The sequence below is a fragment of the Lissotriton helveticus genome, chromosome 6, assembly GCF_964261635.1.
Source record: "Lissotriton helveticus chromosome 6, aLisHel1.1, whole genome shotgun sequence".
In the NCBI taxonomy this organism is placed as follows: domain Eukaryota; kingdom Metazoa; phylum Chordata; class Amphibia; order Caudata; family Salamandridae; genus Lissotriton; species Lissotriton helveticus.
The window spans coordinates 1,072,326,893-1,072,341,822 of record NC_136067.1 but is presented as its reverse complement, the minus strand read 5'-3'; the positions used below and the strand labels follow the sequence as shown (position 1 = coordinate 1,072,341,822).

Sequence of the window (14,930 nt, the reverse complement as noted above, 5' to 3'; positions counted from 1 at the left end):
CGGCTCTCACCCATTCAAGCAATGCAGTGCAGCAACTTTACTTGGTGCACTGCTTTGCATGTTGTTTTGTAAATCTGGGCGTCCATTTGGTGGATTCAAGCCTAAAATATACCCATAAAGTTACTAGTGTAAATGATTGGGGAGAGGTACCCTCCTACTAGCCGTAAATGCCCATCCAGAGTCGATGAATTGTGGGGCATATTATCAAGGGGGTTTATCTCCGCTTTTTTGGCTTTAAAAGCCAAGAAAGCGGAGATAAAATTATCTCCCTATTACCTAGCTGTCGCTAACACCAGTTAGCGACAGCTAGTAGGAGATAGCGACCATCTTGGGCCCCACTTTGCATGTCAGTGATATTTATCACTAATGACATGCAAAGTGGGCGTGCCAAGATGTTAGCGACTGGAAACAGTCCCTAACATCGCTATCTCCTATTACCAACTTATGGAGATATTCGCGCTAAGCGCAAATATCTCCAAAAGCTAACACCTGCCCTGAGCAGTTCTTAGCCATGTTATCCAATGGGAGGTGGATAACATGGCTAAGAGCATTAGCTCGGTAATGCATGAATATCGCTGACTTTTCAGCCATATTCATGCATTGCGGCCGATTTTTATCGCATTTGCGATAAACCTTGGTAATACCAAGGTTTATTTGCCATAAAAATCGCCGCAGCTCAGCGGTAAGTTATTGTCTCTAACCAAGCAATAGCGATAATTATCGCTATTGCTTGGTAATATGCCCCCATATTTGGGAAGAAATTTACGCTCATTCATGTTAACCTATATGTATGGCATTTTGTACCTGTCGATTTACCTCTAGGTAGTATGAGACTGATAATTAAACATTCTCAAAAATATGGTAATGTTCTATCTACTTATGCTGGCAGAGGTGTTCACATGTAAAAGTCCTATCTGAACAAATGAAAGAAGAATGTTCAACAAATATCAGAAGATCTGGAAATATGAAAACAGCACCCTATATATATTCAAAGTATGTTTCATAATCAAAAAACTAGCATACAATAGTCACACCATGTGTTTTTAATGAAAGAACTAATGTATAACGGCCACACAATTGTGAATGTATAAAATATTTCTTCCTTAACACCTACCTTTGCAGTTGTCCCAGTAAGCAATTTCCAGCTGAGGGTCTTTGCACTTTGCACGCAGAAACTCACACCTGGACAGGAATGTTCTTCCATCAGAGGCACAGATTGCTAAGGGAGTTGATCCCACACAGTCCAAACTGCATTCCCTGTCCTTGTCTTGGTCCACTCTTAGGAACTAGGCAACATAAAATACAGGAAAGAAGTTGATAATCTCGCCCACTATACGCATTATGTGTCAGCTCTGGAAATGTGAGACAAATAACAGCTTTAGTAATTTTTAAGAAGAGTCCTCTATTGCAACCATACATACTTTTACAGTGATACATATTATTAAAGTTTGTAACGAAAGACACCATTTACACACTCACTTACATACCCTTTTCCTTTTTAGAGATTGTTTTATTATGAGCAAAACAGACCATTATTATGCCAATGATATACAGAAAACATAAAATGATTATGACACTTATGTAGTGCCTATATTTAAGTTTAATTAGAACATAGGAATGTTGTGAGCTCCATTGAAAACAATGGAGTGCTCTGGGCTTATAATGGCTGGTAGAAGCCTGGAGCTCCAACATTCCAATGTTTCTTTGTTCACAGCTCTGGATGTGAACAAAGGGTTTAGGGAGTCTGAGGGGATTCCAATCCCTTCACGCTCCCAAAAAGCTTTGTTTTTTTTGTTAGAACATTCTGTCCTCTAGTGACAGAATGTTCTAATAGCCTTATAGCCCTTCGTAGATGGGCTATACCGCTATTAAAGTCCCTGTCCCTTGTTAAAGGCCCTCGCCTTCGGCTCGGGGCCTTTAACGCTGGAGAGGACCTTTAATAGCCGGTATAGCCCTCTACGCCGGGCTATAAGGCTATAATAAGAAACTCCATCATTCTTTTCAGACAAGTATAAATATAACAATGATAAGAAGAATGAGAACATAAGTTGTCAGAGAAACTTCTCGCTTATAGACATTAGCTGTCTGTTGCAGAAAGACCTATAGCGTACAATGCCAATACTCAGAGTAGTCTTTGGGTTAGTACTTTGCTTATCATTGGTTGTCTTCCTTGTAAATCTTATTTGCTTGCTTCTCAATCAATTAATATTACTTTATTTCGGCTTATGAAAAACGATAAAAGAAGTATATGCTCAAATAAAGTGAAACATTTTATTGTGCAAAACAATTCCCAGTACTAGAAAACATTCTTAAAAACAGATTAAGTATACATATTTAAAAATAACAGCAGACTCTCTAAACATGCAGGTGCAACACATGGCTTAAAAACAAAAACTCAAAGCAAACTAACCCCAGTCTGAGCCATTAGGCCTCAATGGTAGCGTTGCTCGATCTAATTCTCCATGCCCAAAAGAGACACCTAGAGAAGGCAGACACAATTTGCTCCTTCGTGTCGCATCTGAGAAGACTATAAGCCTCCCAATAATGTACTACGTTCATAAATTTACAAACTGCAACACCCAAACTGTGATCCACCTTCTTTGAGGCAGAGCATAACCTGGACAGAAGAAAAATAAACGTTCCTCAGTCTCTTGGAGCAGCGGGCCTAAGGGGCAATGGGAAAGTGACGATTTACTTTTGCTCCATTGGCATGTAAAAGAACTTAACGGTATGCTGCCACTTTAAACTTTACCAACAGGCTTTTAACTTTTGAGGGCCTGATCCTGTCTAAGTATGGCTCAAAACTTGGGATACATTTGTGTTGGATGAATTTTTCAGTGATACTCCCCACTTTATGGTGTTTCCATGTTTGCAGCAATATGAATTTCTGTTGTAGGTAACAGAAGAAGTCCAAATGTAACCAAGAGGTAAATATCCACAAGATAGTTTGTTGTTCCAATTGCAGAAGATGAAGTTGGTAGATAAGATGGTAAATAAGATGTAAGGTAACTCCACCAGGAGCCGCCTCCCTGTGGCTCAGCCTGCACACACCAACTCACCAGGCACCACAGCATTACATGACTTCACCAGGCATTCCAACATTCATCCTGGCTGAGCAGTAGGGAAGAAGTGAACAAGAGAAAGGAGAGGCAGCAATCAAGTCACAACAATTCTACTCATCGCTGATATATACCACTGCTCTTCCAAAGGCCAACAGAAAATGGATCTCATCTTCCACACCCAGCGTCCCACGAAATGGAACACCGTACTCACATCCCACTTCCACATATCCAAAACAACTACCACCCCTCTCAGCTGCAAACTGACGATCTCTAACGCGAGTCACCCTTCGTTCAGCAGCAACACATCTGCTACCATCTAGAGCAGCGGTACAGTCCTGATTCAAGCCAACAACACAAACCTAGACTCATTTGACTCCCTATTCCAAACACTATGGAATGCCATCACTCACTTACATTTTAAACAATCACATAACCACTTATTTCCTATCCACCTTCCCCTAACCTACCATCCCCTCATGCAAATTCATATAACAATCTCCAGACTCACAAGAAGTCACATAACAATCACCAGACTCACCCCACCAAGGTTAATCTCACTCCCTCCGACCCCACCCTCTCTTCCTCTTACACAGCTTCCCATTCGCACACCAAACACTTCTCATCCAGAGAGTCTCTGAGATATGTCTCTGCGAAAACCCCCCATCCTCCCTCTGACCCCTGCCCCTCACTTCCCTTGCCTAGAAATTCATCCACACAGTCAACCAGGAGAGCCGACTCACAACCAAAGTATCCCAACTCTGAACACCCCACAGTACTCAACAAACCTTTGCCTAAAACACAACAAGAGTCCTCGGCCAACCACAGGAGTAACATAGGTACTAATGACACCATAACCCACACTCTCACTGACAGAATCTCTCCATCCGTAGACTTCCCGAATAAGACATCTTGAACATAAACTCTCCTACCCCCTCCTCGCTGAATATGTCTCAAAGACTGTCTGGTGGAAAGCCAACTAGTGATTATAATACAGGGCCTAAGACAAATATTATCGAACATAACCACACATCTGGAGCCTATCCAATGCTTACACTTCCCTCCTTCTGACTCCAACAAACAACACCCAAACCCTCACAAGCCGCAGCCACACAAATGGAATTCAACCCCCCTCACTAACCAGCCTCAGAGACCCAAAAGAACAAGAGCCGCAATGTCTATGAAAGAAGCGACCGATCTTGCCAACTCTTACGACTCTTCTACAACCAGCATCCCCAGCTCCAAGATCCAGGTAATCACAGGAATTGGGAGAGACCACATCACACCAAGAATGGAGAGACCACCAGCTCTCCTCACGAACATACCTATGGTCCCTCATCTAAAGAAACCTGACAGCAAGACAATGACCCACTGCATGCTTATAAATTGCAAATCTGCGACCAAACAAGAAACAGAACTGGCGGAAACCATCTTAACTCACACCATCGATATTGCGTTCATCACAGAAACTTGGCTCAACGAATCCTCCTTACCAATCTTTGACATGCTTGTGCCCCAGGGTTCTCAATCATAAACAAACATAAAAAGAACCATTGTGGCGGGGGTATTACAATCATCCACAAGAGCAACGTCTCCATAACCAGAATAGACTCCTTCTCCTGCAATACATTTGAATATCTTTCCTCCACCATTAGGACGAAGTACAACAAAACAATACACTGCCATCTCCTCTATCACCCACCAGGCAACACTCCCTCTTTCGGAGAACACCTTCCCAACCTGATAACACAGTGCTCACTCTTAGACTCCAACAACATAGTACTAGGGGATCTCAACCTACGTTGGAACGATGAAAAGAACACCCTGATTCAATCCCTAAACAAACTTCTTCTCAACAATAACCTTATCCAACACTGTACAGAACAAACGCATAATAGAGGCTCAATCCTAGATGCCATTATAGCTCAGGAAGATACAGTCACTATCGACCACATCCTTCCTGTTGACTGGCCAGACCACCACACCATCCTATTCCACGTCAACCATCTGTCTCACTGCCTTCCCTGTCCACAAGATGCCCTTCGCTGGGCGAGAAATCTAAAACAGATTCCCCTTGATGAACTGGAAGAAAGGGTAAGAACACTACTTCACCTCAACACGAATGACCTATCTACAACTTAGCTCACTAAACACTACAATACAACAATGACAACCATATTAGACCAAGTAGCCCCCCTGAAGCAGAAAAGAGTCAGGAACAACCCATTGAGAGCCTGGTTCACTGCAGACCTTAACTCAGACATCTCAGAGCTGCAGAAAGACTCTGGCGGAACAACCCGTCCTGAAACCACCTTGACCAACTCAAATCAGATCGCGGGAAATATAAAATGCATATCAAGAACAAAATGGCTACCGTGTTCCATAGTGCTCTGGACAATGCCAAAAACTGTCCCAAAGAACTCTTTAACACCATCAAACAACAAACTAAACCTCCTGCATCAACCATGCAGGCTTCCAAAGAACTATGTGACACATTTGCCAAGTTCTTTAACGATAAAATCACCAAGATTGAACACTCCCTCAATGACCATCTCTTGTCATCCAATGATAACCTGCCTCCTAGCAACGAGGGGAAAAAACCCTCGGCACCCTCCGTGCATCTGGAAGTCTTTCGACCCCATCTCCGAAGCAGTCATCACGGAAATGATTATCAGGTCCAAACCTTCTTCACACATAGCTGACCCTATTCCCGCCCAACTGGCTAAAAAGCTCAACCTCACCCTAGCCCCTCCTTTGGGCCAAGTACTGGAATGATGCCAGATTGTCTAAAAATCGGACAAGTCACACCATTATTTAAAAAAAAAAAAAACAGGTGCAGACCCAAACAACCCCAATAACTTCAGACCGGTCTCTGATCTCCCTCTCCTATCCAAAATCCTGGAAAGATGTGTTCTCCTCCAACTAAACCAACACAGTGACAGCAACAACCTTCTAGATACTCACCAATCAGGCTTCAGAAAAGGTTGCAGCACAGAGACAGCGATCCTGAACGTCATAGATGATGTCTACAATTCACTCGATGAAGACCGTGACTGCCTACTCATACTCCTTGACCTATCTGCAGCCTTTGATACAGTTGATCACAATCTGTTCATAAATGCACTGCGAGAGAGAATTGGTGCAGATGAGGTGGTCTTACAATGGATGACCTCCTTCCTTCAGACCCGCTCACATAGAATAAAAATTAACAACTTAACATCTGATCTACCTCCATAACCAGGGGAGTCCCACAAGGGTCAGTTCTCTCCCCCTCACTGTTTAACATCTAAATGGAGTCCCTCACCTCCATACTAAAAAAAGCCAACATTCCCTTCCACCTCTATGCAGACGATACCCAGATCTACCTAGAAACTTCCACAATTGGAGACATTCAGAAACTAAATAACACTCTGCAAGAAGTCCAACTCTGGCTATCCCACAACCACCTAAAGCTCAGCCAAAACAAAAACGGAAATCCTCTTCGTATCCAACAAGGAGCAGACCCCTCTAATCACAGAATGGCTAAAATCCATTGACACTCATAACTGCAGTCTTACCCTGGCACACTCTGTAAAATCTCAGGGAGTCACACTTGACTCAAGCCTAAACATGGACAAACACATCAAGAACTCAGCAAAGAGCGCTTTTTTTTTAACCTAAAATTACTCAACAAAATAAAACCCTTCATCCTCCACAATGACCTTAAATTCTCCACACAATCCTTGGTTCTGTCCAGATTGAACTACAGGAACGCAACACTCACGGGCTTGGCAAAATCTAACTTAGCTCCCCTCCGAACAACTCTAAATGCAGCTGACAGGATGATCACTGGAGTAAAGAAATAAAACCACATTTCTCCCTCTCTAAGAGAGCTAAAATGGCTCCCAATCGAATTGTGTGCCAACTTCAGAACTGCTTGTCTCACACATAAAGCTCTTCACACCGGTAAACCAGCCTACCTGGCTTCCAAACTCAAAAAGGCAGGACAAACCAGGAACCACAGGAGCACAAACACTCTTCTTCTCATTCCACCAAAAACTCGCAAGCATCAAACCCAGTCCCACTCCTTCTCGGGAAATGTGCCCAAAATTTGGAACTCCATTCCAGTCCACATCAGGACTAATCCCTCCTTCGTAAACTTCAAAAGCCAGCTCAAAGAACTTCTCCTCAACTGCCCTCGTCTGAATGGAGAGATGCCTCACAATGTGTCAAAGCTACCCCACCAAAGAAATCCTGCACAGTGCAGAACATAGATACTTCAATAAGAAGGCTTTACATCGCCTGATTTTTTACTCGCTCCCAAGACAGTCTGAAAAAGATTCGACACAAGTCAATGCTGTTTATTGTAATACTGTATAACTGATTGCATCACGATATATGTTGTAAAGTGCTCTGATACCTTTGGGTCTGGCTAGCGCAATATAAAACTCTTAAATAAATACATAAATAAAATAACATTTCCAAAACTCTTGCTTCAATTTAGTGATTATGCATTTATTTATTGCAGTTGAGATGTACCATACTTCCTCCATTTTGGTAACTTCACACTAATGTTCTATCTCCTTAAGCCAAGGGGTGCATATACTTTAATCAATGTTGATTAGTTCCACTAAAGCCTCTCTGTAAAAAAAACTATTCTGGTGTTGTACAGAGACACACCCAGTATATCAGGAATTGTAAAAGCCCACATGGTCTGTCCTGTTTAAAGTTGGATCAGCACGTAGGGGTTTAAAGGAGTACTTGGGGCAGGCTAAACCGGGTCCTAATACATTTGTTTTCAGTTTGGGTAAGTAAAGACACATTGGCACAGCCCCAGACTTCTGCTCTATATGTAGCCAAGCCTGCTTGCTTTTCATTTTATATCGTTCCTTCCTCTTCTTGTCTTTGTCTCTTCCCTTAGAGCACAGCACCTTTATCATTCTTTTACCACATGACTTCTAACCTTTCACGATTGAAATCAAGGGATTACTTTGTTTCTTGCTCTCTGCCTCCAACTCCAATTCCCACCCCTTCTTCCCCTATATTGATTTATTCATCCATTACTACCTCAACCAATCCTTGTCCTGCTCTGCTTTTTTCCCATATCCTCCCAACTCACTCAATGCTTGCCTTTGATTCCCGCTGCTCAGGGAGCAAAGACATTGCTCTCTGCTCAGCTCCGCTTCCCACTGTTCACAAGCATTAAGTTGATCCCCACTACTAATTTGCTCCTGTGGCCCTGCCTGTAGGTTCTATTATGATTTTTCTCCTTTTCGAATGGACCTCAATTTGCTACCGGGATGCTCCTTTCTTTAAAATGTTATTTCATGCACTTTTTTATATTTGTTTATTTAGAACCCCAAACTGTGTGTGCCACCCTGGAATGGTATATTGAAAATAAATTAAAAATTATGCAGGGTAAAGCATGTGCATGTATACATCATCAAGTTGAGGCTGACCATTTGGCCTCTTCTTAGTCCTAGCGCGAGCCAAACACTTGTGACTTTACTAAACGTATGCACTTAATGGAGCTTTCAGCCATCCCCCTTTATCCATTGGTCTGTTATTGTGTCAATCACCTTTTTCCTTCCACCTACTGCAGCATGCACCATTGGGGCAATTGGTGATCCCACTTCATCCACTGACTAGTTTATTTATGAGTAATGACATTCTGCCTTTTCACAAGGAGCACACAGAAAGTTATAAGGGTCTGGTAACTTCCCCAACATTAACGTTTTCCAAAAACCATGAGAAAGCAAAAAAAGGCATTGACAAATCTCAAAGGCTGGCAGGCAATGCCAAACTTACTGACTTTACCAGTGTCTGTCATGCTTTTCCAGTAATGTTCACATGCCAGCAGTCCTGTTTTATTTATTTTTGCCGATGTCGTCCACCATTGGCAGAGAGCATTAGTATAGTTAAAAGTTTACTGTCGCCCTTTCAAGGCAAGGTCTACTGGCTTTGTCTATGCTAGTCAGTAATTCTGGTCACTGGCAGTGTCTGTTACTGAAATATGAAGATTTTCGAAAAGAAATGTACCTGTGACCAATTACGTTCTGTGGTTAGTCTGACATTCCAACCAATATATATTGACTGCATTTGTGATGAACCATTACACCTACACTCCGTCATCATGCCTAGCATGTACCTGGCCTTTTCTCACTACGAAAAAACCATTCATGGAAGAATCTTTCCTGTTACTTTGCATCCTCCAACTTAATTAAAATAATACTGAGCATCAGAAATCGATCAGCAGTCATAATTATTTATCGTCGTAAAGATGGCCACTGATCATGCAAAGTATCGTAGAAAAAAAATGCAGTCTCCTATTTAAGAACAAGCATTTGCAATGCAAAAGGTCTCGCATTAGGAAAGTTTGAGCTATTGGTATTGTAAATGACAAATTTTGTATTTATGTGTTGGTTTTGAAAATAGCAAAATTAATTACTTTGTCATTTACAATGCCAATAGTTATAACTTTCGCAAATGTGACACCTATAGCATTTGTAATGTGTTGTATTTACGTGACTTAGATGTATTGATATCACAAATAACAATGGCTTTTAATTTTTTAATAATTAATACCTAAATAAAAGTTATTGTAATTTATAATGGTAATAGTTCAAGTTCAAGTTCAAAATACTTTATTCGGTTAAAAACAGAGAATAACCATAAAAGTAGCATGAAAAGTACAATTTACAGTGGGTCAGGTGATCATTATTTAAAATCTCAACAAAAGAACATATTCAAGAACATAAATACAAAAAAATTAATTCATGTGTAGAGTTTTACGACATTTAAAAACTAGTTTAAGAAATTCAGAGAGTGACGCTACCATAAAAACAGTTTCCATTTTTTGAAGCTCTAAAAACGCTAGGCGACATCTATATACATTCAAATCTTTGAGAATAGGGATAATGAGTTTTTTTCGATAAAAAGTATAAAATTTACAAAAAAATAAAATATGGATATCGGATTGTGGGGACACATCATCACATGGGCATGGACATAGTTCTTTCGCCCAACAGTTCATCACAGGGAAATATAATAACCTAAAGACGATGTTAAGTCTAAACCGGGTTAAAAGGAAACGTTCATGGTTGGACATGTATAAAGTTAAATATGGCTGTAGTTTCTCTCCACTTATAGTTGCCTGATGGGCAGAGACAGTCTTCTTTTTCATCTCCTCCAAATGTCTCTTTTCCATGAGGTGAGCGATACACAAGTTTTTTAGTCCTTTTCTTGAGATGTGTACCATAGATAATGGATTCTCAAAATATTGAGCACAGCCTAGTTCCTCAAGAAACTTTCTAATGTAACATATCCATTTACAATTATTACTATTATCCAATGCTAGGACGTCCTTTAAAATTGCCCGGTTGACCACACACTCGTCGTTTGTCCAAACCCTGTACCAAAGCAGTATCGGCTGGATCTTAATTGTGTCAGTAACAAACACCAAACCTAATTCAGCGTGGCATATAAAGGTCGCAGTACTTTCAGGAATGGACAAGATATGCCGTAAGAACTTATTTTCCATGGTTTGAATTGTACTGACATTTGAGTAGCCCCATAATCATGCACCATAGATGGCTACTGCTATACAAGTTGCATTATAAATGGTTAAAATCTCCCTTGTCTATGCTAGTCAGTAATTCTGGTCACTGGCAGTGTCTGTTACTGAAATATGAAGATTTTCGAAAAGAAATGCACCTGTGACCAATTACGTTCTGTGGTTAGTCTGACATTTCAACCAATATATATTGACTGGATTTGTGATGAACCATTACACCTACACTCCGTCATCATGCCTAGCATGTACCTGGACTTTTCTCACTACGAAAAGACCATTCATGGAAGAATCTTTCCTGTTACTTTACATCCTCCAACTTAATTAAAATAATACTGAGCATCAGAAATCGATCAGCAGTCATAATTATTTATCGTCGTAAAGATGGCCACGGATCATGCAAAGTATCGTAGAAAAAAAATGCAGTCTCCTATTTAAGAACAAGCATTTGCAATGCAAAAGGTCTCGCATTAGGAAAGTTTGAGCTATTGGTATTGTAAATGACAAATTTTGTATTTATGTGTTCGTTTTGAAAATAGCAAAATTAATTGGTTTGTCATTTACAATGCCAATAGTTATAACTTTCGCAAATGTGACACCTATAGCATTTGTAATGTGTTGTATTTACGTGACTTAAATGTATTGATATCACAAATAACAATGGCTTTTAATTTTTTTAATAATTAATACCTAAATAAAAGTTATTGTAATTTATAATGGCAATAGCTTAAACTTTTGTAAATAACCTTTGTGAAGATTATGTTCAGTGTATTTTATTGTGACGAAAATCCAACCACAGAAGTGAAATATTAACATCTTTTTGTGACATTTGTAATAAAGCTTGAAACATTGAGAGAACATATTTGACCCAGTTCTTGTTGAATGGTTGCACAGATTGATGCTGCGGCGGCGCTGAGTGATGTTGTGGTGGCGACGAGTGATGCTGTGGCGTTCAGTGATGCTTTGGTATCGCATAGTGATGTTGTGGTGCCCCTGAGTGATGCTGTGGTGGTGCTGAGTGATGCTGTGGTGATGCGATAGATAGATAGATAGATAGATAGATAGATAGATAGATAGATAGATAGATAGATAGATAGATAGATAGATAGATAGATAGATAGATAGATAGATAGATAGATAGATAGATAGATAGATAGATAGATAGATAGATAGATAGATAGATAGAGTGAGTGCAATAGATAGATCGACAGATAGATAGAGGGAGGGCGATAGATAGATAGTTAGATAGAGATAGATAGATAGATAGATAGATAGATAGATAGATAGATAGATAGATAGATAGATAGATAGATAGATAGATAGAGGGCGATAGATAGATAGATAGATAGATAGATAGATAGATAGATAGATAGATAGATAGATAGATAGATAGATAGATAGATAGAGTGAGGGCGATAGATAGATAGATAGATAGATAGATAGATAGATAGATAGATAGATAGATAGATAGATAGATAGATAGATAGATAGATAGATAGATAGATAGATAGATAGATAGATAGATAGATAGATAGAGTGAGGGCGATAGATAGATAGATAGATAGATAGATAGATAGATAGATAGATAGATAGATAGATAGATAGATAGATAGATAGATAGATAGATAGATAGATAGATAGATAGATAGATAGAATAGAGGGAGGGCGATAGATAGATGCAGTTCAAGAGAAATTAGACCTTCTGAGAGAGCCTTATACCTGAAAGCCACCCCTATATATTCCAGCTGTGAGTTTGCAACGGCAAACCATTTGACAATAAGTATGTCCCCCCTTATTATTGACCTACATCCCCTTTTGTATCTTATCCAGTAGGTTACCTTATTTACCAATGCCTTACGTGTTTCAGTGTGGACCCTCTGAATTGTGGGGACGTTGATCATAAAAATATCAAAGGGTTGACCATTGCTGTTAGTGGGGATAGCCATTCGCTTTCCTTCTTTGTTATTTATATAAGGGTATCATGAGGTCTAAAGGTTTTAGCCACCATTATAGATTCTACATTCATCTGATCGTGCAAGGGGGCACAATATTGCCTGGGGGTAACATATGCTGGCAAACTTTCCACTCTATTAGGACATTGGTGCTGTTTGATCTCATGTTTGCCTTGTTCTCTGTGTGGGTTGTGATTTGCAGTGTTTATCGAATGGCATATAAAAACCCCAGCATTGACACCTTCCCTTAGTTTAGATGACTCTTTGACTAGAGCGGTAAGAGTGTCCAACTTATCATTTAGTATTTTAGCATCCTTCCCATACACTCCCTTAGGCTTATAATTTCGCCCCTTAGTTAATTCAGTTGTGCATCTACACCCTCAGTGTTTTTGACTTCCTTTGCCCTTGTGGTGGATTCCCCCTGGATCACGTTGATAATTGTAACCTCCTCCTTCGGGCTTGCAGGGTCTGATGATTCCTGGGGAGGATGCGCTATAGGTGATAATGGGCTCTCAATGTTGGGGGTCTTCAGGCGGTTGATCAAAATAAGATACTATACTCTTCTGAGATTTAGAGTTTTTCCCAGCTAGAATTTTATTCCTCCCTTGCTGGTTTATCCCTTTGGCCTTGGATTTGGGGGCTAACAGACCCTCGACCTCCTCAATGAGATCATTGATTTCATTAGGAGTGCAATTTTCTGCTAGATGTTTTGGGATTTTCCTCGCACTTCATGCTCCCGGGATTTTATCTAGTGCCTTCCTCTTAACCATTGGGAATTGTGGCTTAAGGAGCACCAATATCCCTACTGATTGAATCAGCACTTTTTTATTGCTTCCCGCTGTTGCCAACAGAATGGTGCAGAATGGTGCAGCACTTACAGTTAGAGCCCTGCGTCTTCCTGTCAATGACGGGCGCTGGATGGGCCCACTCTTGGCCCTGGCTTTGCCCGGGTGCGTCCCGTGCAGCGAGAGAAAGCAATGTGAATTGTAACACTGACGATCCTGCCCCCAGCTGACAGGTGCCGCCTCCTGGCGCATGGGTTCCTGGGGCTTGAAGTCCCCCTCTGGCAAGGGTTGTGGTGCAGCGTTCCGGGAAGCAGGAGAATGTGATGCGCCTTGTAGCGCTGATTGTCCTGGTTCTTCCCCCAGCTGACAGGCGGCACCTCCTGGCTTGTGGGTTCCTGGGGCGTAAAGTCCCCTATGGAAAGGGTTGTGATGCAGCGTCCCACGCAGCAGAAGAAAGTGATGCACCTTTTAGCACTGATGATCCTGATCCTCCTGACGGGCGGTACCTCCTGGCGCGTAGGTTCCTGAGGATTGTAGTCCCCTGTGGCAAGGGTTGTGGTGTGGTATCATGCACAGCAGGAGCAAGCAATGCTCTTTGTAGTGCTGATGGCCCTGGTGCTGCCCCCAGCTGACAGGCAGCGCCTCCTGGCACATGGGTCCCTGGGGTTTGTATGATGTAATTGTAATTGTAATTGTAAAGGTTTTTCTATAGCGCATGGCTACTCGGAAGCATCCCAGCGCTTGATATTTGAACAGAAGAAAAAGGGAAAAGGAGCCTGAAGTACAGAGGACCTACTTATCTAAATCTTAGGGAACAGTGCTGTTTTTAACTTTTTGCGAAATGCGAGCAGGTTGGACTCTTGACGGAGTGGTAAGAGAAGGGCATTCCACAACTTAGCCGCATTTAGCGAAAAGAGAAGGCCCCCTGTTCGGCCCTGTTGGTCCTGGGGATTATTAGAAGGTTTTGCTGGTTTGAGCGAAGATCCCTAGATGGTTTATATGGTCTGACCATATCATTTAGAATGGGAGGGCCCATCCCATAAAGAGTTTTATGGACCAGACAAAGGGTCTTGAAATGGACCCATTCCTGTATTGGAAGCCAATGCAGGATCCTTAACGAAGGTGCCGCTGATGTACGGCGGCTAGTGGCAGTAAGTAGCCTTGCTGCGGAGTTCTGAGCAATCTGGAGTTGTCGAGTGACTGAAGTGGGGGCTCCTAGATAAAGCGCATTTCCATAGTCCAGCCTTGATAGAATTAGAGACTGGACTATGGTTTTTTTGGCGGCTTCGGGTAGCTGAGGAAGGATTTTTCGAATTGTCTTCAGTAGGCCAAAACAGGTAGCCACTATCTTTCTTGCCTGGGTTTTAAAAGACAGTTCCATATCAAGCCAGAAGCCGAGGCTTTTTATCTCGGACTTTGGGGTGGGACCAAGCCCCATGCAGGAGGGCCACAAGGTTGCATTATTAAAGGTGGCTTTTTTCCCAAGTAACATCAGCTCGGTTTTCCCTCCATTTAATTTCAGGTGGGACGCGTCCATCCACTTCGCCACCGCCTCCAGGCAGCTGCAAAGATTAAGGGGTTCCAC

At 41.5% G+C, this 14,930-nt stretch overlaps 1 protein-coding gene across 4 annotated transcripts in view; it reads right to left on the bottom strand.

Annotated features, from left to right (window-relative positions):
* SMOC2 (SPARC related modular calcium binding 2) overlaps nucleotides 1-14,930 on the bottom strand; it is a 1,417,970-nt gene that overhangs the window by 1,066,492 nt on the left and 336,548 nt on the right. For all 4 annotated transcript variants that reach the window (XM_078648722.1, XM_078648720.1, XM_078648721.1 and 1 more), the window contains exon 2: nucleotides 1,115-1,286. In XM_078648722.1, coding sequence (XP_078504848.1) covers nucleotides 1,115-1,286 — 172 coding nt within the window. The remainder of the gene's footprint in view (nucleotides 1-1,114; nucleotides 1,287-14,930) is intronic.